This window comes from Suncus etruscus, chromosome 15 (assembly GCF_024139225.1).
Source record: "Suncus etruscus isolate mSunEtr1 chromosome 15, mSunEtr1.pri.cur, whole genome shotgun sequence".
Classification (NCBI taxonomy): domain Eukaryota; kingdom Metazoa; phylum Chordata; class Mammalia; order Eulipotyphla; family Soricidae; genus Suncus; species Suncus etruscus.
The window spans coordinates 52,859,631-52,883,063 of record NC_064862.1 but is presented as its reverse complement, the minus strand read 5'-3'; the positions used below and the strand labels follow the sequence as shown (position 1 = coordinate 52,883,063).

At 53.0% G+C, this 23,433-nt stretch overlaps 3 protein-coding genes across 4 annotated transcripts in view; 1 reads left to right on the top strand and 2 right to left on the bottom strand.

The window, feature by feature from the left end:
• SPOCK2 (SPARC (osteonectin), cwcv and kazal like domains proteoglycan 2) overlaps window positions 1-23,433 on the bottom strand; it is an 836,669-nt gene that overhangs the window by 613,881 nt on the left and 199,355 nt on the right. The window lies entirely within an intron of this gene.
• VSIR (V-set immunoregulatory receptor) overlaps window positions 1-23,433 on the bottom strand; it is a 58,527-nt gene that overhangs the window by 16,630 nt on the left and 18,464 nt on the right. Inside the window, exon 2 of one of the 2 annotated variants that reach the window (XM_049789196.1) lies at window positions 4,461-4,573. In XM_049789196.1, coding sequence (XP_049645153.1) covers window positions 4,461-4,542 — 82 coding nt within the window. In that variant the 5' untranslated portion in view covers window positions 4,543-4,573. Of the gene's footprint in view, window positions 1-4,460; window positions 4,623-23,433 lie in introns of those variants that run through there. The other variant, XM_049789197.1, reaches the window with a different exon arrangement.
• CDH23 (cadherin related 23) overlaps window positions 1-23,433 on the top strand; it is a 343,293-nt gene that overhangs the window by 303,647 nt on the left and 16,213 nt on the right. The window contains exons 39-51 of the mRNA XM_049789257.1: window positions 8,960-9,181; window positions 9,605-9,724; window positions 10,458-10,638; window positions 11,831-11,964; window positions 12,933-13,142; window positions 13,568-13,675; window positions 14,172-14,274; window positions 15,199-15,324; window positions 16,041-16,244; window positions 18,106-18,564; window positions 21,873-21,989; window positions 22,814-23,038; window positions 23,237-23,406. Of these exons, the coding sequence (XP_049645214.1) occupies window positions 8,960-9,181; window positions 9,605-9,724; window positions 10,458-10,638; window positions 11,831-11,964; window positions 12,933-13,142; window positions 13,568-13,675; window positions 14,172-14,274; window positions 15,199-15,324; window positions 16,041-16,244; window positions 18,106-18,564; window positions 21,873-21,989; window positions 22,814-23,038; window positions 23,237-23,406 (2,379 nt within the window). The remainder of the gene's footprint in view (window positions 1-8,959; window positions 9,182-9,604; window positions 9,725-10,457; window positions 10,639-11,830; window positions 11,965-12,932; window positions 13,143-13,567; window positions 13,676-14,171; window positions 14,275-15,198; window positions 15,325-16,040; window positions 16,245-18,105; window positions 18,565-21,872; window positions 21,990-22,813; window positions 23,039-23,236; window positions 23,407-23,433) is intronic.

Here is a 23,433-nt window from a genome sequence, read left to right as displayed (position 1 = left end):
TCTCTCTGTCTCTCTCAAAATTTCCTTGCAAGGGACAATGGCTTTTAGACCCTTCCCCCAGGCTAGAGTTTCCAACTCTACCCTTATTCGGTTTTCTTATTATATACAGTTTATGATTTTGTTCTATTTATGGCAAATGATACTAGTTTTCCATTTATAGAGGCAATATAGAGTTGGCTTTTAAGATATATTTACTCAGGGCCCGGAGAGATAGCACAGCGGCGTTTGCCTTGCAAGCAGCCGATCCAGGATCAAAGGTGGTTGGTTCGAATCCCGGTGTCCCATATGGTCCCCCGTGCCTGCCAGGAGCTATTTCTGAGCAGACAGCCAGGAGGAACCCCTGAGCACCGCCGGGTGTGGCCCAAAAACCAAAAAAAAAAAAGATATATTTACTCGGGGCCAGAGTGATAGTACAGGTGTTTGCCTTGCACACGGCTGACCCAGGTTTGATCCCCATCATCCCATATGGTCCCCCGAGCCTGCCAGGAACGATTTCTGAGTGCAGAGCCAGGAGTAATCTCTGAGCACCGCCGGGTGAGGACCAAACACACACACACACACACACACACACACACACACACACACACACACACACATTTACTTATGTCAAAACATGGGCCCATTTAAAGGAAAGATAAGAGTAGATATTGGTAACGCTCTGTAGATAAAGGAAGGCAGTAGAGATGGGGAACACTGAAGACCCCCCCAGCCAACACCAGGTCCTCTGCCCGCCCACAGTGGGTTGCAGGAAGGTGTGTGAATGTGCTCAAGGACCTATAGCAACAAATGGCTCAAGTTGACCATGATGGGGTCCTCTCTCATTTCTAGGGCTATTCAAGCTAAAGTCATAACAAGTGTGACAAAATCCATTATAAGAATGACTGGGGGGTGGGGGTGTAGACAAACCCTGGACTTGCTGAGAAGCAACAGAAACACTGTAACTGGGCAGCCTCGAGATAAGCAGCAGAGGGTCCAGAGCAATAGTACAGTAGAGAGGACATTTGCCTTGCATGCAGCCAATCCAAGTTCAATCCCCAGCATCCTATATGGTCCCCTATATACCACCAAAAGTAGTTTCTTTTCTTTTTTTTTTTTTGTGGGGTCACACCCAGTGGCATTCAGGAGTTATTCCTGGCTTTGTACTCAGAAATTGGTCCTGGCAGGCTCGGGGGACCATATGGAATGCCAGGAACCAAATCAGTATCTGTTAATGGTTGGCTGCATGTAAGGCAAATGCCCTACTGCTCTGCTATTGCTCCGGCCCCCAGAAGTAATTTCTGAACACAGAGCCAGGAATAATCCCTGAGTATCACCAGGTGTGGCCACAAACAAAAAATAGAAAATGAAACAAGACAAAACAAAAGTAGTGGCAGGTTCCTGAACAAACACTGGGACCAGGTTCCAACTGAAGCCCCAGATTGGGGGGACACATTGCATCCTTCAGACCTCCGGGATCCTAGAGAGCCGAGTGCTGAAGATGCCAGAGTGTCCCTTCCTACCCTGGACTCAGGCCAGGAACCCAGGTGCAGAGCCAAGGGCAAGACACACAGAAGCCTTGCTGGGCCCAGAGCAAGGGCACCCACAGGGTTTCACTGAGGGTAGGGCTGTCACACCCCCTCAGGAGAGACAGGACCTGACTCGCTTCAGAGAGTCAAGTCACAGGCGCAGAGTGGCAGATAAGCACAGAGGTAGACACAGTGGCAGAGTGGCAAAGGGCTTCCTGGACTGAACCTATCCCAAGCCTCCCAGGGCTGCTCTGCTCAGCACCCAGCTGTGCAGAAGTACGTGGGGTGGACCCTCAATAGGTGCCACCAGGGACACCTTACCCCAGCTGAGGCTTCCTCTGGGGGGTTGGCTTGAGGGCCCACCAGAAGTTGCATTACACACCCCGAGGTCACAGGGCTCTGCAGAAGTAACTGAACTTTGGCCAGGGGTTCAAATTAGTGCTCAGGCAGGGGATGAGGAGGGAAGAACTGAGGGTCCATTCTTCTTTCCTGCTGCACCCTTGGACCACCTTCTTTCCCAAGGGGTGCCCCATAGGAAACCTTTGCCTTACTGGGGTCTATACAAGCAGCCCGGCTCCTTGAGCTGGGCCTGGGAACCCCTGCTCCAACTTGCCTGTGCTGCTTCTTTGGGGCCGGGCTTGGGGCAGCAGTGCAGGATTTCCCCAGAGCTGGTTTGCACCACAGGCTTGCTCAATAGGCCTGCAGCTACTTACCAGAACCAGAACAGGGGCTTGACCTCACTGCAGTGTCCTCCCCACCGCCCACTCCCTGCTAGTCTGGGAGTCAAAGAGAGGGAGGGTTCCTGAGACAGCCCGGTCAGAACAGGGCAGGACAGTTATCTCTGTAGATCCTGGGGATGCGTATAGGGACAAAGAGGCTCTGCCATGTTCACTCGGGCACAATTCCCCCAAGTCAGGCCCAGGAAAAGGGTGATAGCAGGCCAGAGAAATAGCACAGCAAGGAGGGTGTTTTTGGCTTTCCTCCCTGGCACCCAAGATGGTACCTGGCCCTTACAGTGAGTGGTTCCTGAACATAGAGCCAGGAGTAAGCCCTGAGCACTGCCGGGTGTTGCCCAAAAATAAAACCAAGGGTGGGTTTTTCAACATTTTGTGCCTTCCGAGAGAGACTTGCCCCCACTATCCTCTGGGTGCTAGCCCAGGCCCTCATCATCGCCCCCACCCTGCCTTTAGGGCCCCCAGCATTGGGTATCTCTTGCAACTGTGACCTGGCCTGTCTGCCTACCATTAATGGGCTAGGCTGGAACCTGCTGAAAACCAGCTTCCTTTTAAGGGACTCTGCGTAGAGTGGGATTTCCAAGCTGCTTAAAGAACCAAGAGCTGGGGGACGGACGGGGTGTAGACACTCCAGGGGTGTGGAGGAAACACTGTAACTCTATTCCCAGTCCTCTGGGACCCAGTTTCTCTTAAAGAGCTGCAGGACAGGGCCGGAGAGATAGCATGGAGGTAAAGCATTTGCCTTTCATGCAGGAGGTCATCGGTTCGAATCCCGGCGTCCCATATGGTCCCCCGTGCCTGACAGGAGCAATTTCTGAGCCTGGAGCTAGGAATAACCCCTGAGCACTGCCGGGTGTGACCCAAAAACCAAAAAAAAAAAAAAAAAAAAAAAAAAGAGTTGCAGGACAGAAAATAAGCTAGGAGGAGCCTGGCAGCTATAGAATGGTGAGAAGGGTGTTTGTCTTGCACGAAGCCGACCCAGGTTCGATTCCTGGCATGCCATAAGGTTGCCCAAGCCTGCCAGGAATGATTCCTGAGCACAGAGCTAGGAGTAAGCTCTGAGAGCTGCCGGGAGTAGCCCTAAAACAAAACAAAACAAAAAAAAGAAAAAATAAAGATAAAGAAGCCAGAGAAGGGGTGAAGAAGCAGAAAGGGGCTCCTGTCACTACAGGGGGATGTAAAAGGTGGGGTAGGCCAGAGCGTGGGAATGGCCCTACCTGCAATGACCCCTGTTCCTCCCCCAGACCTGTTGCCCTCCCTTTCGCTGGCACGGCACACACAACCGCATCCTCCCTTCAGCAGGGCTGTGGGGTGAGGTAGAGGGTGGGAATCCTCTTTATCAGGGGCTCAGCCAGGCCCCCGCGGACAAGATAACACGCTAGCTACAGGCCTCCTTGATGTCTCTGGAATGTTCTCTTGGCCCTGTCTCCCCCTCCTAGCGACCCTTTCTTCTCTGTTCTCTGACCTCCCCTCGCCTCTCTTTCTCACCCACTGTGACTCACACTTTCCTCCTCAAGAGGTTAGATCCTGGACTGCCTGCCGGCCCCTGAGCTTCAGCCTCCAAAGTGTGGGGAAGGCAACATGCAGGGCCTCTCTGCACCCTCTGGGAGCCTCTGGACACTTCCAGATGGTCAAACAGTACCAGAACATTCCAGAAGAGAAGAACGGCACCTTTCTGTCTGGGAACTCTGTCTGAGCAGACCAAACTGAGGCAGAGGGCAGTCACAAGTTAATCCCAGAGCCCAGGAGGGGCTAGGCTGGTGTTCACACCATCAGCAGTCCCCAGTATATGATGATCTGGATATGGCTGAGAGTCCCCTCAACCCTGCACCCGGTGGGGGTGGGGGGAGAGACACCCTTGGAGAGAGATGCTGGGAGAGAGATGCTACAGGTGTCAAAACAGCAGCAACCCCAGAACCCAAAACCAGTCTGCTGGAGCTTTCTTTCTCATGCTGTGTACAAGTTAGAAGCTATGCCCGGGTTAAGGCTCCTGGAGCAGAGTAGAGCAGAGGGAGGAAGCTTGCAGGGTGGGTGGCTGTCAGCACACACAGACAGCCCTTCCCTCTCCTGTCCCCAGCCAAGACGGGACAGCAGAGACAAGGGACTCTGCCCAGGGTAAGGCCCACAGGCGGGGGAGGTGCTGGACTCCTGAAGTCTTTCCTGTCTTGGCTCACTTTCCAGGGCGCACCCCATGCCCTTACTCCCCACCCTCCAGCCTTACCTCGGGAGGTAGCCAGGCAGAGAGCCAGAAGCACGGGTACCCAACTCCGGCCACCCACTTCTGGGGCCGGAGGAATGCCCATGTCGCCAGCCGTGGGGCAGAGCCGTGCAGTGGGCCCAGAGCAGGGCACTGTACAGGAGCGCCCAGATGTGATGCAGCCGAGGGGAGCCCTCGGAGGAAGTGAGAAGCTAAGTAAATCCAGGCTGCTAGTTTGAGCTGCGAGGTCCGGGTTCCACAGCGCCCCCTGGAGGCCCTGGGACCCACTGCGCTGTGGGCGGGGTCTCCTGGAGGAGCCGGAGCTGCTGCCCTCCCTGCAGGTAGGGAGGCCTGAAGTCTGGGAGAGTCCCCAGGTTGCATCCAGGCTCAGCTTTGCTGTGCTTGTTTGTTATCTTACAGTCTTTGGGGAGGGTTGGAATTGGCTCTTGGCCCCAGCGTGTGTCTCACCCTAAAAGAACACAATTACCTATCTCTGAGCTTTCAGGGACTCTGCCATTGTACATAATGTGCCCAGCCCAGCCTAAGGCCTAGGATGTCGTAGGCCCTTCCAGTGTGGAGTGGATGGATGGATGGATGGATGGATGGATGGATGGATGGATGGATGGATGGATGGATGGATGGATGGATGGATGATGAATAATGGATGGACAAATGAATAGAATTAATAGATGGACAAATGATTGAGGGAAAGGAATGTTAACTTTTGTAAAGAGCTAGGCCAACTGAAGCAGGCTATAGATCCCAGAACTGGCACCACCTTTGAGCTTACATGCGTGCAACACACACACACACACACACACACACACACACACACCACCTCCAGCCCTGTACCACATCTGTGCACACATGTGACATCTTATGGTTCAGGAGAACTTAGCGGCTCTCTTCTCCTTAAACCCCAGTTTTGCTTCTGTTTCTGCATCTACTCTCACTCCTAGTTTTCTGGGAATCTAGAGCATGAATACACATGTAAGTTCACACTTGTGTACTTACATACAGATACATACAAATGCACATGCACACATACCAGCACTGTGGCAGTCGGGCCATGTTGCTCTTCTCGCCTCTCCTGGGCCCTTCTCTCCAGTCTGCCCTTGGGTGCTCCGCTAGCCCTGTCCATCCACACTGCCTTCAGCTTCCTGCCAGGCCTGGGATCATCACCCTGTAACTTCTTTGCCTGAGCCTCACATGACCCTTAGGCAGCCAGGGTCTCTCCCAGACCTGACAGTCCTGGGCAGACTAAGGATGGCGGGACTTCAAGGTGCTAGCCAGAAGACAGTTCCCCGGCCTGCCTAATGCTCCCTGAGGATCTTGCCACCCCCATGGTGAGGGACAGAGGAAGCCAGAGTCCAGTGGATCTGGAACCTGAGTTGGTGAATAGAGGGACAGACTGGGCACTGACCCTAGGGCAGGGAAGGCAGGGGACCCCGAGAGAGATGGGATGCCATGTCATTCTTATCAGGTGGACCAGGCTCTGTGGAGTAGGAGCCCTCCAGAGTCCTAGGCTATGAGCTGAGCAACGTTCCTTGGTCATGCCAAGCCATGTGCACCCCCCCTAACTTCCTCCCAGCTGAAACCAGGTGGTACTGCACCATCTTCCTGGACAAGCTGACTAGGGTCAGCGGCTAGGTCGCTAAGCTCTGCATCCCTGAAGCTTCCTTCACCCCTTTGCCTCAGACCATTGTGACTATGCCAGCCTCTCCAGCAGAGGCCCTGCCCTCTCCTGCTCTGCCCCGCCCTGCTCTGCCCTAGGACTTCCTTTTGGCTACTGCTGACCCTCTATGGTTTGCATCAGGGGCCCAGAGATATTGCCCAAGGTGGCTCAGCCTTAAAGCCTTGAAACCCCGAGAGCTCCGACTTACTCCTTACTCCAGAGATGGTATCTCCTGCATCCCAAGCTCAGACCAGGCTCAGAGAAGATGGAGAGAGCAGATGGGGTCAACCCTGTCCATTCATGTAGCTGGAATTCAGGTGACTCTGTGGCCACTAGCAGATGGGGCTTCAGGGGTCTCTTCTGTCTTCCTAGGATAGAAAGTACTCTTCCTGCAGGTGAACACACTGGCCTTCCTTTTCATCTGTACTCAGATATTTAGGGCCCCATCATTATTGGGGATCACACCCCCATTGTGTTCAGGAGCTACTACTTGGTCTGTGCTCAGAGGACCAGGTGGTGTTGTGAACCACCATGGACATGCAATGCCGGTGCTCAGCTCATTGAGCTGACTCCAGACTGTGTGTGTACATGTGTGTACATATTTGTACACATGCTGGTAGAGGCTCTGAGTCCCTCTCCAGATGTTCCGTCGGTGTTTACTTTTTTATTTTCTTTAGGGGGGTTAACAGTGCTCATGCTGGGTTCAGGAGCCACCCCTGGTGGTGTTTTGGGGGAACCATACACAGTGCTGGGATCCAGCCCTCACCCTCAACTGCATGCAAGCCAGTTGCCCTTTAGCAGCTTTCCTTCCCAGTCACTGTTTTTAATTAAAAAAAAAAAACAAACTCTGGAGAAGATTATAAAATCCTTGGGAGCAATGCCAGATAATGGAAGATTTTCTTTTTTTTTTTTTTTTTTTTGGTTTTTGGGCCACACCCGGTAACGCTCAGGGGTTACTCCTGGCTATGTGCTCAGAAGTTGCTCCTGGCTTGGGGGACCATATGGGACACCGGGGGATCGAACCGCGGTCCGTCCAAGGCTAGCGCAGGCAAGGCAGGCACCTTACCTTTAGCGCCACCGCCCGGCCCCCTTAATGGGAGATTTTCAAGAAATCTTATTCTTGTTTTTGTTGTTGTTGTTGTTTGGTTTTGGTTTGTTTGGGTTTTTTTTCAGTTGTTGTGTTTTTTTGTTTGTTTTTTTGTTTTTTTTTTTTTTGTGGTAGTTTTTTTGTGGCCAACACTGCTCAGGGGTAACTCCTGGCTCTGTGCTCAGAAATCACTCCTGGCTGTCCTTAAGGAACCAATAAATGGGAAGCCAGGAATTAGACTATCTGACTCCAAAAGGTGATGAAACGTTTTTAGTAAAAATACATATAGATTTGTGGTGGGGAGGCACACATGGCTGGACTCAGGGGTTACTCCTGGCTCTGCACTCAGAATTCACTCCTGAGCGACTGCTCAGGGGTCTATATGGGATGCTGGGGATCAAACATGGGTTCAGTGCCTTGCCAGGTGCAAGTAAAATCCTCCTGGCTGTGCTATCACTCTGCCCCCTAAAGCTTCACTTTAGGACTGTGACTTTCCTACTTTGCAAGTGGTTCCATCAGCCCCCAACATCCTGCTTCCCTCCTTGCTCTAACCTAACCCTGCAGTCAGGACTTCACAACCTTACAGGGGCAAGGATAGCTCCCGTGGGTCCAGCGGCTGTGGGTCCCATCAGATCCAGCCGCCTGAGGATGCAGTGGACACTCATTCCCCACATATGGGCTTTCTTCATCTGGCCTGGAATGTGACCTAGTCCCATCTCCCAGATAGATGGGCAGCAACAGTTGGGTATTGATGACATTGATCATGAGATGTGTTTAGCCAGAAGCAGATGGTCCAGCTGAGCTTAACTGGAGTACTGTTTGCAGGACTATTTGCAGAGGGCTGGGGAGCACCCTGCAGTCAGCAAGCACAGGAAGCTACTACCAGCTTCCGAGTCTCCAAAAGGAGAAGTGGAAGGGGGCAACTAGGGTCCAATGAGATGAGCATGAATGGGGAAGGAACCCAAAGGGGTTGGGGGAAGGAAGGGTGAGGAGAACTCCACACCTTCTCTCTCCAGTTGTCAGGGCCTCCCATGATAAACCCTTTTGGAGCCAGGTGGCCGGGGTGCAGGTGGAGCACAGGGAGGAGAATAAAGAATCCTGCACACTCCCCTCACTCCTCTTCCCTTCCCCCTATATCTGTGTCGCTGTGTCGCTGGTGGGCTGCTGAGACCTGTGGTCTGGGTGGTCTAAGGGTCAGCTAGAACAGGGCCAATCCAGGGGATCAGCAGTGGACTCTTCTGGCCATGAAACCAATTCTGTGGCCTCTTTTTCTTCACAAACTATGCTCAGAAACTGGTCCATGGCATCATCAATAGTCTTCCAAGGAGGGCGTTTGCTTTACACATGGCTTTATTTTTTCTTTTTTTTCCTCTTTTTTGTTTTTGGGCCACACCCAGAGACACTCAGGGATTACTCCTGGCTATGCGCTCAGAAATTGCTCCTGGCTTGGGGGACCATATGGGACGCTGGGGATTGAACTGAGGTCCATCCTGGATTAGCCACGTGCAAGGCAAATGCTGTGCTATTGCTCCAGCCCCTTTACACATGGCTTGACCTGGGTTTGAGCCCCAGCATCCCATATGGTCCCTGAGCCTACTAGCACTGATTCCTGAGCACAGAGCCAGAAATAAACCCTGAGCGTTGCCAGTTGTTACTGTACCTGGAACTTCTCTGACCTTCCTCCTGACCTGCCCGTGACATCACTTTCCCTTCCATTCTTCCTTTCCACTGACCCCAAACCCCGACTTCCTCTCTCTACAGGCCACCACCCATGTGTACGTGACTATCGTGGATGAGAATGACAACACGCCAGTGTTCCAACAGCCCCACTACGAGATCTCGCTGGATGAGGGCCCCGAAACCATCAACTCCAGCCTGGTCACAGTCAAAGCACTGGACTTAGATGAGGGGCCCAACGGCACAGTCACTTATGCTATCGTGGGTGGTAACATCATCAACACCTTCCACATCAACAGGCGCACGGTCAGCAGCCATGCCTCCCCAAGGGGAGCAAAGATGGGGGGGCAGAAAGGGACCATGGAATAACCGGTGAGGGAGTGTGACAATTCTGGGTGGGGTGAGTCTTATTTTTTGTTTGTTTTCTGGGGGGCCACACCTGATGGTGCTTAGGAGTTACTCCTGGCTCTGCACTCAGGAATTACTCCTGGCAGTGCTTTGGGGACCTATCCTAGGGGATGTGGGGGTTCAAACCCGAGTCAGCCGCATGCAAAGCAAGCACCTTCCCAGCTCTGCTATCACTCTGGCCCCTATAGTGAGCCTAATTTTGAAGTCTGCACAGACAGTCAGGCAGGGCTGGTCTTGGGGTGCCCTGCAGAGGAACTGTACCTTGAGCTGAGCTCCCTGCACCCTGCTTCACTACCCACCCCATCTCTGTGTGCTCCCCAGGGTGTCATTCGGGCCGTCAAGGAGTTGGACTATGAAATTTGCCATGGCCGATACACCCTGATAGTCACCGCCACGGATCAGTGTCCTATACTTTCCCGCCGTCTCACCTCCACTACCACGGTGCGTGCAGTGCACACAGTGTGCCCCATGGTTGCAGGAAGGAGCTAGGAATAGTGTCCTGAGCTGCCACTTGGAGTGGAGGACCATGCTTAGTTCCTGGAACCTGGGAGCCCTGCTTCTAGCCTGAGACCCCCAGAGCTGTCTTCTCCTACTGAGGGAAAGGGGTGATTAACTATTTCCAGCAAGAAGCCAATATAAAACAGTAACAAAGGGACTGGAGCAATAGCACAGTGGGAAGGGGATTTTCCTTGCTTGCTGCAAACCCATGTTTATTCCCTGGCATCCCCGTATGGTTCCCGACCCTGCCAGGAATGAGTCCTCAGTGGGCTGTGGCACAGACCCAGGATTAATCTCTGAGTGCTGCCATCAGGTGTGTTTTGTTTTAGTTTTAGTTTGGATTGGTTTGGGGGCCATAGACGGTGGCACTCAGGGGTTACTACTGACTCTGTGCTCAGAAATCACTCATGGCAGGCTCAGGGAACCATATGGGATGCTGGGGATCAAACCCAGGTCAGCAGCATGCAAGGCAAATGCCCTACCTATCGCTCCGGGCCACCAGGTGTGGCCCAAAAACAAACAAACAACCAGCAGCAAAGCCAAGGATCTCTCCCATCCCCCACCTCTACTTCCTGCAGCAGTGCCCCTTCCTGCCCTCTGCCTGGCTGGGCTGCAGGGTCAGAGGGGACCGAGGTGGGGAAGACACAGCCTCAGCCGAGCCTGCCCACCTCCTCAGGTGCTAGTGAACGTGAACGATATCAACGACAACGTGCCCACCTTCCCCAGACACTACGAGGGACCCTTCGACATCACCGAGGGCCAGCCAGGGCCTCGAGTATGGACCTTCCGGGCCCACGACCGAGACTCGGGCCCCAACGGGCAGGTGGAATACAGCATCGTGGATGGGGACCCTCTGGGTGAGTGGGGCCTGATTGGTCTCTCTCTACCCTATGCCTGCCCCATCAGAATTTAGGGAGACCCTGAAATCTGGGTGTAGACGGGTCCCAGAGCCACTGAGAGTCTGCCAGAAATAAATGCCCCAAAAGGAAGGACCTCAACAGAAGAGGGTAGTATCCTTGCTCCAGACTTTTAGGTCCCCTCAAATGCACACATCCAGGGACCTGGCAAGGGGGCATACAGCCCACCGTCACTTGGGGGCAGCCGCAGAAGTGCTTTGCACAGAGTTCAACTGAATAGCAGGGCTTACTCTGGCCCAAGTAGTTTTTCTTGTCACATTTTGTGTAGAACGGGGACCCCAAAATCAAGGATTACTAGGGTCATGCTAAGAACTCACAGAGGAAGAGGCATCCCAAAGAGGCAGTAGGGCTGGAGCAGTTTTGGCTAGTGATAGAGATTATTCCTGGATCTGTCTGTGTTTAGACATCCTTCCTGGCAATGCTTAGGCAATGCTGGGATCATACTCGGGTCAGCCGTGTGTATGAGGCAAGCGACCTATCTTCTGTACTATCACTCCAGCCCCAGAAGGTATTTAAAACAAAAAGAAACTAAAATGGAAAGTCTAGGAGAGGGCTTAACTCTTGGTTCAGCGCTATAGCTAGTTGAGGACACTCACAGGGTTCTGTAGGGGGGCCTAGCCTGGGCCTCCCCATTAGTTCAGTGTCCCATGGGGGAAGTTTTGCTTTCATTGGCATACAACAGATCACACAGGTCCAAATGCTGAGGTACTTAGTACTAGATCTTGGTACTGAGTACTAAATACAGTACACGAGGCCTCACTTAATCCACTTTCATTCATTATGGTTGGAAGAGGACATTCCCCCCCCCCTTCTCCCCATGACCCTCTGACCAGGTCAGACATAGGCATGGGAGCAGGCAGACCTCAGCACCTGGATCCCAGCACTCACCATTCCACTTCCCAGCCTTGGCCGGCTGAGGCTAGTGGCACTGCCAACCTGTCCACAATCAGTGAAAACCCTTATTTGTGGGAGGGGGCACTTGGAGTCTCTTGGACTCGGAGTTTTCTAACTCTGTGCTCAGAGCACCAACCCAGGTCAACTGCTTGCAGGACCCTGAATCATTTCCCTGGCCCCAGGCTCAGGCTCATCCTGGGCTCACTTCTATCCGATAACTCACCTTTTGCGCTTCCAGGAGAGTTTCTCATCTCCCCAGTGGAGGGGGTGCTGAGGGTCCGGAAGGATGTGGAACTGGACCGGGAGAACATTGCCTTCTACAACCTGACCATTTGTGCCCGTGACAGGGGAGAGCCCCCACTCAGCTCCACCGTGAGTCCCACCTAGATTCTCCCAGGGCCCCTGGGAATGAAGCCTCAGTGCAGTGGGTGATGGGTTTCACTGGGACCTCAACAGACTGAGAGTGACTGAGAGTGATTCCTGGGTCCCCAAGAGGCTGGATTGGGGCTCGGTGGATAAAGCCAATGGGATCCCACTGCCCACACACTCTCACACATGCATATGGACATATACTTACACACAACACACAGACGGGGGCCTGGAGAGATAGCATGGAGGTAAGGTGTTTGCCTTGCATGCAGAAGGACTGTGGTTCAAATCCCGGCATCCCATATGGTCCCCTGAGCCTGTCAGGAGCAATTTCTGAGCGTAGAGCCAGGAGTAGTCCCTGGCTACATATATACTCCTATATACTCCCACACATATACACTCATAAATACACAATATGGACATACATGCGAACACACATACATGCACACAGTCATTACATACAGATGCACAGATTCGCATATTTACATAAACACATGCATGTGCTCATACATCTGCACATGCATGCTTGCACAGAGACACTCATACACTCATACACATATTCACATACAGCATGCACATACATGCATGCTTGTGCATATGCATACATATACAGTTCACACTCTCATATGTAAATACACGTGTGCACAGACAATACTATACACAGCACCTGCCTACTGCCTTCAGCCACCCTCTGCTCCCTCCCATTCATCCAACCTCCCGTCCCCCACTTCTGTTTATCCATTCTTTGGCCACTGCCAGACGTACTCCTTAGACCTAACATTTTGGGGCCCAGTAGTACTGGGGTCTTCTGTCACACCTGGTTGTATTGGGGAGCACTGTGGGGTCTTGCCCTCCTTTGGAGTCACCTCCCAGAACTGTTCAGAGGTCCTCACCCTCTTTTTTCATCTCCCTCTCTCATTGCTCTCTCTTCCCTCCCTTTCCCACTTCTCCCCCTCCCTCCACCTGTGCAGATGCTGGTGGGCATCCGGGTGCTAGACATCAATGACAATGACCCGGTGCTACTGAACCTGCCCATGAACCTCTCCCTGAGCGAGAACAGCGCGGTGGGCAGCTCTGTCACCCAGATCCTGGCCAGTGACGCAGACAGCGGTTGCAACGCACTCCTCACCTTCAACATCACAGCAGGCAACCTGGAAAGAGCCTTCTTCATCAACGCCTCGGTAGGAGAGCTGCATTCATCTCACCTCACCACCACGGGGCAGGACAGTTCTTTCTGGCATTGCTGGTGCCACAGGGTACCCTTAGGGGTACGACCTAAATTCTTTATTTGTGGGAGCACACCTGGCAGTGCTCAGGACTCACTCCTGGCTCTGTGCTCAGGGCTCACTCCCAGTGGGGCTTGGGGACCATATGGGATGCCAGGGATCAACCCAAGTTGGCCACATACAAGGCAAGCTCCCTCCCCACTGCACTATTTCTCTGGCCCCTCTGATGGTCACTCTTGTCCCAGAAGGCCCTGTGGCCTACTTTGACCATTCTAGACTGTGTCTTTGGACACTTGAAGGGGATTCCTGGTCACTCCTGCAGTTACAAGCTACACAGGGAGCCTCTGGGGGCCCTTGGCTCACCAACCTCCACACTCTAGACAGGAGTGGTTATTGTAAACCGGCCACTGGACCGTGAGCGCATCCCCCAGTACAAGCTGACCATCTCCGTGAAGGACAATCCTGAGAACCCACGCATTGCCAGGAAGGTGAGGCTGGGCGGGGACCAATCCAGGTTCTAGTTCATGCAGTGGGTGTGACAGGTTGGTGGAGCCTGAGACATCTTCTGTGAGCCTGAAACAGCATATGCTATCACCGGAAGCTGCAGGAAAGAAGCAAAATGGGACCTGAGCAATAGCACAGTGGGGCGGGCATTTGCCTTGCATGCAGCCAACCCAGGTTTGATCTCCAGCATCCCCCAAGCCTGCCAGGAATGCAAAGTGTGGAACCCCTGAGCACTGCTGGGTTTGGCCAAAAAAGGAGGGGGGCTTTCTTGCATGTGAAAACCATGACTCAGGGTCTCCCCATACCATATGCTGTGAGCCCCTGAGAACCAACTGATCCCAACTGGCCAGATGGGAAGACTGAAGCCCTGGAAAGGGCAGTGCCAGGCAGAGCAGGTTTGGAGCTGGATCTGCAGGCCTCCACTCTGGGCTTAACGCTCAATGCCCCCACTGCCTCAGACCTGCTTCCCGTGCCCCACAGGATTTTGACACGCTGCTCATCCTTCTGTTGGATGAGAATGATAACTACCCACTGTTTACGGAGGACACGTACCAGGCCGAGGTGATGGAGAACTCGCCCGCCGGTAGGTGCCTGGAGCATGCAGGACACAGCCAGGGCTGTGCCCTGGCCTACGGGGCCTCTGGGGCAGCAGCTGCACTGTGGGGCTAACCCAGCCCGGCGGGTATGGAGGAGTTGGGTAGGGACAGGGGACAGGTCTCAAATGGGCCACCAGAGAGCCACCATCTGGCTGGGTGTGACAGCTGTGGTCACTGGCCCAAGGGCTCACAAGACATCTGTGCTGCCCCCCCCAAAGGCTCAGTTCAGTGAAGAGGGGCTCAAGAGAGGGGGGTTCTTCTGACTGCTATCTGGACCCCCAATCATGGAGTCCTCTGGAGCCTTGTTACCAAGGGGTCCCTACACAGCACTGACTCCTACTGTAGTCTGGGACAGCGGTGTTCTCTTACCTCTCCAGCCCTTGAGCCCTGGACTCTTGGATTCTGAGCAGTAGCCCCTTCGCTGACCAGGCTATCCCCTCAGTCCCTCACCTGCTCCAGGACAGGTGGAAGGAGCAGTGGAGTGCAGAGATACCCACAGGCATGGCATCCCCACAGGATACACCACAACCCCTCAGGGCCCTGGGCCACCAGAAGGTTTCTGGGAAGCAGGCAGGCCCCTCTGTAGACAGTGTCCACCCAGATAGGCCCCACCAGCCAGGACAGGAGAGAAAGTGCCTGGACCCTCCCATGGATGGGCCAGCCTCAAAGGCTGCTGGGAAGGCTTCCGGGCCTCTTTCTCACTTACCGTCTGTGTTCTCTCCCAGCAGGGCTGTGAGGCCTCTCCCAGGCATCCGCGTCAGTCTGCCAAGGCTGCCGCAGTGGCCAGGGCCCCCACCGCCCCTCACCTCCCTCCCTCTCATCCATCGTCAGCCATGGCTCACCGGGGCTGGGGGCTGGAGGGGGTGGGGGGGCTGGCTCAGCCCCGTGGTGACCCTTGTCCCCCGGCCCAGGGACTCCCCTCACGGTGCTCAATGGGCCCATCCTGGCCCTGGATGCGGACCTGGACATCTACGCTGTGGTGACGTACCGGCTGCTGGGTGCCCATAGCGACCTCTTTGACATCGACAACAGCACAGGTGAGACCTGACCCTACTCAACGTGAGGTCACTTGGAGTGAAGCCAACACCTGGCATCTAGTCTCAGAGCTTCGTCCAGAGAAATACCTCCATTCTTAGTGCCTCCCCCTGAAGCTTGGTAAGGCCAGTTGGATCCAGGAAGGCCCTGGGGCTGATGATCTGTGGGTCTCCCTAACATTGCTTCATCTCCCCAGACCCGGGCCAGAGGTTCAACCCTGTGTAGGCCCAATGCCACCGAACTGTCCTGGAGCTGAATGATACAGTGGGCACAATACTTTGTGTTCCAAATTTGGCACTCCATAGCATCCCCTGAACACCACCAGGGAGAACCCCAGAGTACAGAGCCAGGTGTAAGTCACTTCCAGGTGTGGCACCAAAACCAAAAATATAAACCAGGAAGGAATTGTCTGTCCTTTACCTGACAACACTCCTGGACTCCATATCTCCCATATGTCCTGCACAAGGAGCTCGTGGGTAACAGGAAAACTAGGGCATATCTCAAGGCTTATCCCGTCTCCACTGGCCACTCATCTTGGACAGACTGATCCTCTGGAAGGGGACAGTCCCCTCAAATGCATTGGCTGCTAAGCTTCATGGGCAAAGCAACAACTAGGCTTCTCTCTTTCATCCATGTCCATGTTTCTCCCATCCTGTGGTGGTGGGAGTGCCCCTCTCTCCCTGCTTCACCCCTCTGCCTGTTTCCCTTCGGCCCCCAGGTGTGGTGACAATAGGGACAGGTGTGCTCATTGACCGGGAAGCCTTCTCACCACCTCTTCTGGAACTTTTGCTCCTGGCCGAGGACGTGGGCCTCCTCAACGGCACTGCTGACCTGCTTGTTACCATTCTTGACGACAATGACAACTGGCCCACCTTCAGCCCGGCCGCCCTCACTGTCCATCTGCTGGAGAACTGCCTGCCAGGTGAGTGGGGCTGGACCAGGCGCATGGAGACAGGCCCCACCTGGCTCTCTGTGCCAAGCAGCCAGTGAGCTCAGAGAGCTGGGTAGTGGAGTGCCTGGGACCTCTTTCCCTCCTTTTATCTGATCCACACAGGAAGCTGCTTAAGGCACCATCATGTTTGTGAACTGAGAGACTTTTTATTTTTTTTGTTTGGAGTGGGCTCACACTTGACTCCTGGCTTTGTGCTCAGGGATCACTCCTGGCAGGGCTTGGGGGATGAAATCGGTTGCCAAGGATCGAAGTGGGTCAGTTTGTTGTTGTTGCTGTTGTTGTTTGGTTAGTTGTTGGTTTTTTTTTTTGGGCCACACTCAGCAGCGCTCAGGGGTTACTCCTGGCTCTGCACTCAGTAATAGCTCCTGGCAGGCTCAGGGGACCATATGGGATTCTGAAGATTGAACCCGGGTCCATCCTGGGTCAGCTGTGTGCAAGGCAAAGCTCTACTGCTGTGCTACCACTTCGGCCCCGGGTCAGCTACTTGTGAGGGTAGTGTCCTCCCCACTCCTGAGAGAGGCTTTTTTGTTCATTTGTTTGGGCCATATCCAGTAGTACTCAGAAATTACTCCTGACTCTACACTTAGAAATTGCTCCTGGCAGACTCAAAGGACCACATGGAGTGCCAGGGATCAAACCCAGGTCCTGGGTTAGCTGTGTGCAAGGCAAATGCCCTACCAACTTTGCTATCACTTCAGAGCTCAAGAGAGACTTTTTTTTTTTTTTTGATTTTTGGGCCACACCCGGTAATGCTCAGGGGTTACTCCTGGCTATGTGCTCAGAAGTTGCTCCTGGCTTGGGGGACCATATGGGACACCGGGGATCGAACCGCGGTCCGTCCAAGGCTAGCGCAGGCAAGGCAGGCACCTTACCTTTAGCGCCACCGCCCGGCCCAAGAGAGACTTTTAAAGGATTCACATGAGCCTTACAGCTGAAGGAAAGGCATGCCCCAGAAATAGGGCAGCACAGTCGAGTAAATAATTCTCCAGCAAGCACCATGGCCATGTATGTGCTCCCCTGCTGGGCACTGCAGTAGCATCAACAGAGGAGAAGATAGCTGTCCAGTGAGATAAATAAATAAACATAAAATGGAAAAATACTATCACACACTCATTGAAATCTCCATCATCGTTTTTGTGTTGGGGTCCCATCTGGTGTACTCAGGGGCTACTTACTTCCTGCTCTGTGCAGGGGGACTATGTGGGGGCAGCAACCAAACCCAGGTCTCTGGTTGAGTTGTTGCTTCAACCCCAGTTTAATCTTCTTTACATGAAATAATTATAACCTCTATGGAAAAACAAAAGCAAACTGGGAAGAGGCCAAAGAGATAGTGCAGGGGATTAAGGATCTGACCTTGCAAGCAGTTGACTGTGGCCTGGATCACTACATATGATGAAGGTCCTTGAGCCACAGCAGGAGTAAGCCCTGAGCACAGAGCCAAGAGAAAACCTAAGTACAAAGCCAGGCATGAACCCTGAGCATGGCCAACATCCAGCCCAGCATCCCCCCCCAAAAAATGAAAAGAAGGTATTTTTTACACGTTTTTTATGATCACATAATCTGTATAAGTAATCAGAAAAGTACAAAGACAGATTGGGTATAGCACTACAAATGGATTATCCAATTATTAGAGGTTTTGCCACCATCAGTATTTAAAGAATTCTAGACTCAAACCCGGATGCCATTTTTCTGCAAAGCTCTGAGCAAAGTGAACTGAAACCTGTTTTTGGAGAAGGGGCCTGGGACCCAGTGCCTGTTACCACCTCAGTGGAAGTTTGGGATGGGGTTGTTATGCTCAGCCCCGCCTCATCCCCTTACTGTCCCCCCACAGGATTCTCAGTCCTTCAGGTGACAGCCACAGATGAGGACAGTGGCCTCAATGGGGAGCTGGTGTACCGAATAGAGGCGGGCGCCCAGGACCGCTTCACCATCCACCCAGCCACAGGGCTCATTCGCGTAGGCAATGCTACCATCGACAGGGAGGAGCAGGACTCCTACCGCCTGACTATTGTGGCCACCGACCGAGGCACTACCCCACTCTCGGGCACAGCCATTATCACCATCCTTATAGATGATATTAATGACTCCCGGCCCGAGTTCCTTAACCCCATCCAGACGGTGAGTGTGCTGGAGTCTGCAGCTCCAGGCACCATCATCGCCAACGTCACCGCCATTGATAGGGACCTCAACCCCAAGCTTGAGTATCACATCATTGGCATCGTGGCCAAGGATGACACGGACCGCCTGGTGCCCGACCAGGAAGACGCCTTTGCTGTGAATATCAACACAGGTACAAGAGCCCATGTCCCGGCACCCACTGTCTGCCCTAGCTCCCTTGCTTCCTGCTCTGCTTCCTTCCAGGCCCTCCCCTCCCCTATTCCCTCCAGTCCCTTCTGCTGCCTCTATTCTCTATTCCTGCTCCTCAGTCCTTCCCTTTCCATCTCTTCTCCCTTTCTTCTTTCTCAGTTTTCTCTCTCTCCTTTCTTATTCTTCTCTCCCCCTTTCCTTTTTCAGTCCTCTCTCTTTCTCCCTTTCTGTTTCTCTCCCCCCAATGCTGTTTGAGTGTGCCATCTCCCCACACTTGGCAGTGCTGACTATCCCCAGGCCTTTTGGCCTGTTTCTCTGGAAGGAAATTGCTTCTTGTTTTATGATGTGTTACTCTAATAACTAGGTGGATGAATGAATACCTGCTTCCATATGAGTAACTTAGGTTACTCAAATAATGCTAAATAACATGCCTGCTCTTAATTATTTCCTTACCTGAGTGCAGAACAAAAGACTGTCATGATTTATCTAGTCTAGGCGATTATTTTTGATTTTTACCATATTCCCCACAAAATTCAGTATTTTTGATTCTCTTGGGATTTGGGTGGGAAGATAGGCCTGAGACCTTCCAATGTACTTCTTGGAAGGCCCAGAGAAGGAATAAAATATTGAATGTGGTTATGACAAATAACTAAAAACCATTGTTCTTTGGAGAAATGCATCCTACAACAACGATGATATATTATTTGGGGGGCTATACCCAGCAGTTCTCAGGGATTACTCCTGGCTATGCATTCAGGAATTACTCCTGGTGGAGTAAAGGAGACCATATTGGATGCCGGTGATCAAACTCGGGTCAGATGCATGCAATGCAAGCACTCTCCCCGCTGAACTGACTACCTCTCCAGTCCCAGATATTAGGATGTTGGACAAAGCTGAGTGATGGTGACAATATGGCCACATCTGAATCTTTTAACAACACTGCAGGGATTAAGGCCAAGTCCCCCAGATGGATGGCAGATACTCCCATCATATATCCTCCACAGTGGTTCTGCTCCTTATCATGTGTCCCAAGGAAAATCTTAGGTTGACCTGGGATTTTCTGAGTGTTATTATTAATAGGAATTGGGGGTCCTCTGAACATGTATTCCTGGGAAGTTGGGAAGTGAACATCAGGGACTACCTTACCATGGGGTACCAGGCAGCTGTCATAAGCAATAGACTAGACTCACATGAGGTTGTGTCAGTGGGAATCAAACATAAATACTTACTGAAAAAAGAGCAAGGGATAAAATTGGATTTGGTCATATTCTACCATCATAAAAGAATTTAAAATTTAAAAAAAAAATTTAAAATTTACATACACCAAGGGATGCATGATTCCTAGGAGCACTGTCAAATGAAAAATATGCTTCCTTACAAAGATGATCAGAAGGGAGAGGGGAGTGCAAAGAAATAGACACATACCTAAAACAAGAGGATTTTTGCTACAGTGAACTAAAGAGTGCACAGCCCATTACATCCAAGTCCGGGGAGCAAGACAGGAGAGGAACCCATGAGAACTAGACACTCTTCAGAGGCAGCTAGACAAGACAGCATCTAGTGGGCAGGTCAGCACCACGGAGAGCGGCCCATGCCCCTAGCCAGCTTCTCCCAGTACTGACCAGTGCCTCCACTTCCGTTTCTCTGACTTTCCCTCCAAATGACTTCCTTCTCTCTATTTTTCTTTCCAGTGCCTTCTCTGCCCCTCTTCCTCAGGCTTTTCCCTCCTCCCTCACTCACCTTTCCTCTCCCTTCTCACTGGCACTCCCACCTACCCAGCTGGACTCCCACTTGCCCTGTGGCTTTCTTCTCCCTTTGCCTCCTCCTTTCCCCAAGCCTCCCCAGACCCTGCTCAGCTCTGAGCCCACCGTCCCCCTCTCCCTGCTGCCTCGTGAAACTTGCCTCTGAACTAACTAGTGTTAACCCTCTTCTCTCTTCCTCACGGCTGACAGGCCCACAGGTTTGAGCTCTGTTTCTCTGTCACTTCCCACCTCATCTCTTCTCTGCTTCACTCCCATCACCTTTCTCCATCCCCAACACACCCCCACCACCCATCACCCCTCCTTCCCATCCTGTGGGGCCAAGGCCCTGCCCAGCCTTTGCAGACTGAATGCAGCCACCCTCTCCCCATCCTCGCTCCCCAGCCTGGGGGACGGGGAGCGAGAGTAGGAAGAGGAGGAGGAGGAGGCCTCGGCCCAGGGTAAGTCATCTCCCCAGCACTGGGGACCTGAGGAGCACAGAAGCCCAACAGGGGTGGGGGCCAGGTGAGGGGGTGGGGGCTGCAGAGATTTCCCCCTCCCCCAGTTGGGGCTGAGGAAGGAGGAAACTTCTCCCTGGGGGAGACGGACGTGGAGGTGCCACCAGCCTCCCCCCACAGGCAGGAAGAGTTGTCTGCCAGAACTCTGGTGCAGGCAGGGGCTCTGGGAGGCAGGTGGGTCTGGGGAGAAAGTGAATTTCTGTAGAACTTAGGATGCTTCTTCCTCCCTGCCACCACCCACTTAATTGGGACTAAGAGCTAGGCCCGAGGCTCTAGAATCCAGGAACCTCCCTTGAGGTGTTTTTTTCCCCCCTTTATCTTAACCTTCCCTTATACTTGACCTCTTGGAATACAAGATTTGGTGTGGGGGGCACATGCACATTTTTCCTGGCTCTGAAATTAGTAATCACTCCTGAAAGTCCAGAGGGGACATAAGGGATGCTGAGAATTGAACCCAGGTTGGCTGCATGCAAGGCAAATGCCCTCCCTGCTGTGCTATCACTCAGGTCCGGGAATATAAGCTTTTTTTTTTTTTTTTTTTTTTAAGAAAAATTGTGGCAAAATACCTATTACATAAAATTTCCATTTTTTTTTTGGTTGGTTTGGGGACCACATCCAGTTGTGCTTTGGGGCTACTCTGAGCTCAGAGCTCAGTGTTTGCTCTGCTCCTGGCAGTGCTAACGTGCCCCTTTGGTGCCAGGGCTCCAGCCTGCCAAACTCCACCCCTGCCGGCCCTGCAATACACAGTCTGAACCCAGCCTCTCTGTAATTCTGTCAGAGAGGATGAGCAGGTCCTTGCACTTCCGCTCCAGCCCTTGGGGTTCCCTCTGTGGCAGATGCTTCTGAGACCCCCAATGCACAGAGCAGCAGAGGGTACCGAGAAGGCCCCTGGGCCAGTGAGCAGTGAGGACCAGATCCGCCCATGCCACCCAGCAATCTGGGGGTCACTATCCTCCATGGTGGCTTGGGAGAACCCCTGGGAGGCCCTTCTCTGAGGGTCCCCTTGGGCTAATAAGCCTGGCCTCTGATTACAGGCTCTGTGATGGTGAAGTCTCCTCTGAACCGGGAGCTGGTGGCCACCTATGAGGTCACACTCTCAGTGATCGACAATGCCAGTGACCTCCCGGAGCATTCGGTCAGCGTGCCCAATGGTAAGCTGCCCACACTCACCAGGTGCTCGCGCAGGTCTGCTCTACACTGGAGGTGGGCAGTGCCTGACTATACTGCAGAATGGGCAGTGGCTGCCTATCTACTCTCCAGGAGGCAGTGGCTGCTGTCTACACTGGGAGTGGGCAGTGAGACCCAAAACTGCTTGTTTCCAAGCTCTTATAACTCTGGGGGGGGGGGGTACCAGCAGCTGGGAATTCTGAATGCTCTTGAATCCCAAGACTCAGTGCATAGAAAAGCAGGTGATGAGGAGAGGGTTCGAGACTATAGAGTGCAGAGACTGGGACTGTGGCTGGAGAGATGGTACAGTAGGGAAGGTACTTGACTTACATTTAGCTGATCTAGCTTTTATCCCCAGCAGCCCATATAGTCCCCCAACTCTTGCCAGGAGTGATCCCTGAGCACAGAGTAAGAAATAAGGCCTGGATACTGCCATGTTTATCCCCAAAACAAAACAAAAAAATCAGAATCAGAGAAAGGGTCTTAAAGATCCTCTTCATCCTATCCCATGGACCAGATTAGAAACTGAGGTACAGTACAGTAAAGGATGGGGAGGCCCCCAATTACCCCGTCAGTTGGTAGAACCCCTTCCCCATATGAAAGAGGTGATGGCCCAGGAGAGTGAGCCCACAGGTGACCAGGTCAGGGGAGTGAGCCCACAGGTGAGACAGGTCAGGGGAGAAAACTGGCCACCCCCTCTGAGGGGGATCCAACCCTGGGAAACCTAGGATTCATGGATAGAATCTTCTGCCAGGGCTGAGCCTCAGAAATACCCAGCCCCTCACTCCTGTTCTCTCACACCCCACAGCAAAGCTGACAGTCAACATCCTGGACGTCAATGACAATACACCCCAGTTCAAACCCTTAGGGATAACCTACTACACGGAGCGGGTCCTGGAGGGGGCCACCGCAGGCAGCACACTCATCACTGTGGCAGCTGTGGACCCTGACAAGGGCCTCAATGGCCTGATCACCTACAGCATATTGGACATGACTCCCCTGGGCTGTGTCCAGCTAGAGGACTCATCAGCAGGTAGGCTGGGGCCTGAGCCCTGCCTGTGTCAGTTCCCTCCACGGAGACAACCCCCTTGGAGGTTTTCCGGGATGTCTATCTGCCATGTCTATACCCCCATGTTCTCAGGGAGGTCACAGAGAGGTTCAGGGGCTGCATATGTTGATGCTGGTATTGAGTTTGAACTTGAAGGGCTCAAAGGGTCCCTCTATGTCCTAGGGAAGGTCATTGCCAACCGCACAGTGGACTATGAGGAGGTTCATTGGTTCAACTTCACTATGAGGGCTTCAGACAATGGCTCCCCACCCCGAGCAGCTGAGATCCCTGTGTATCTGGAGATCGTGGACATCAATGACAACAACCCCATCTTCAATCAACCATCCTACCAGGTGAGTCTTGGGATGGCACCCTTTCCT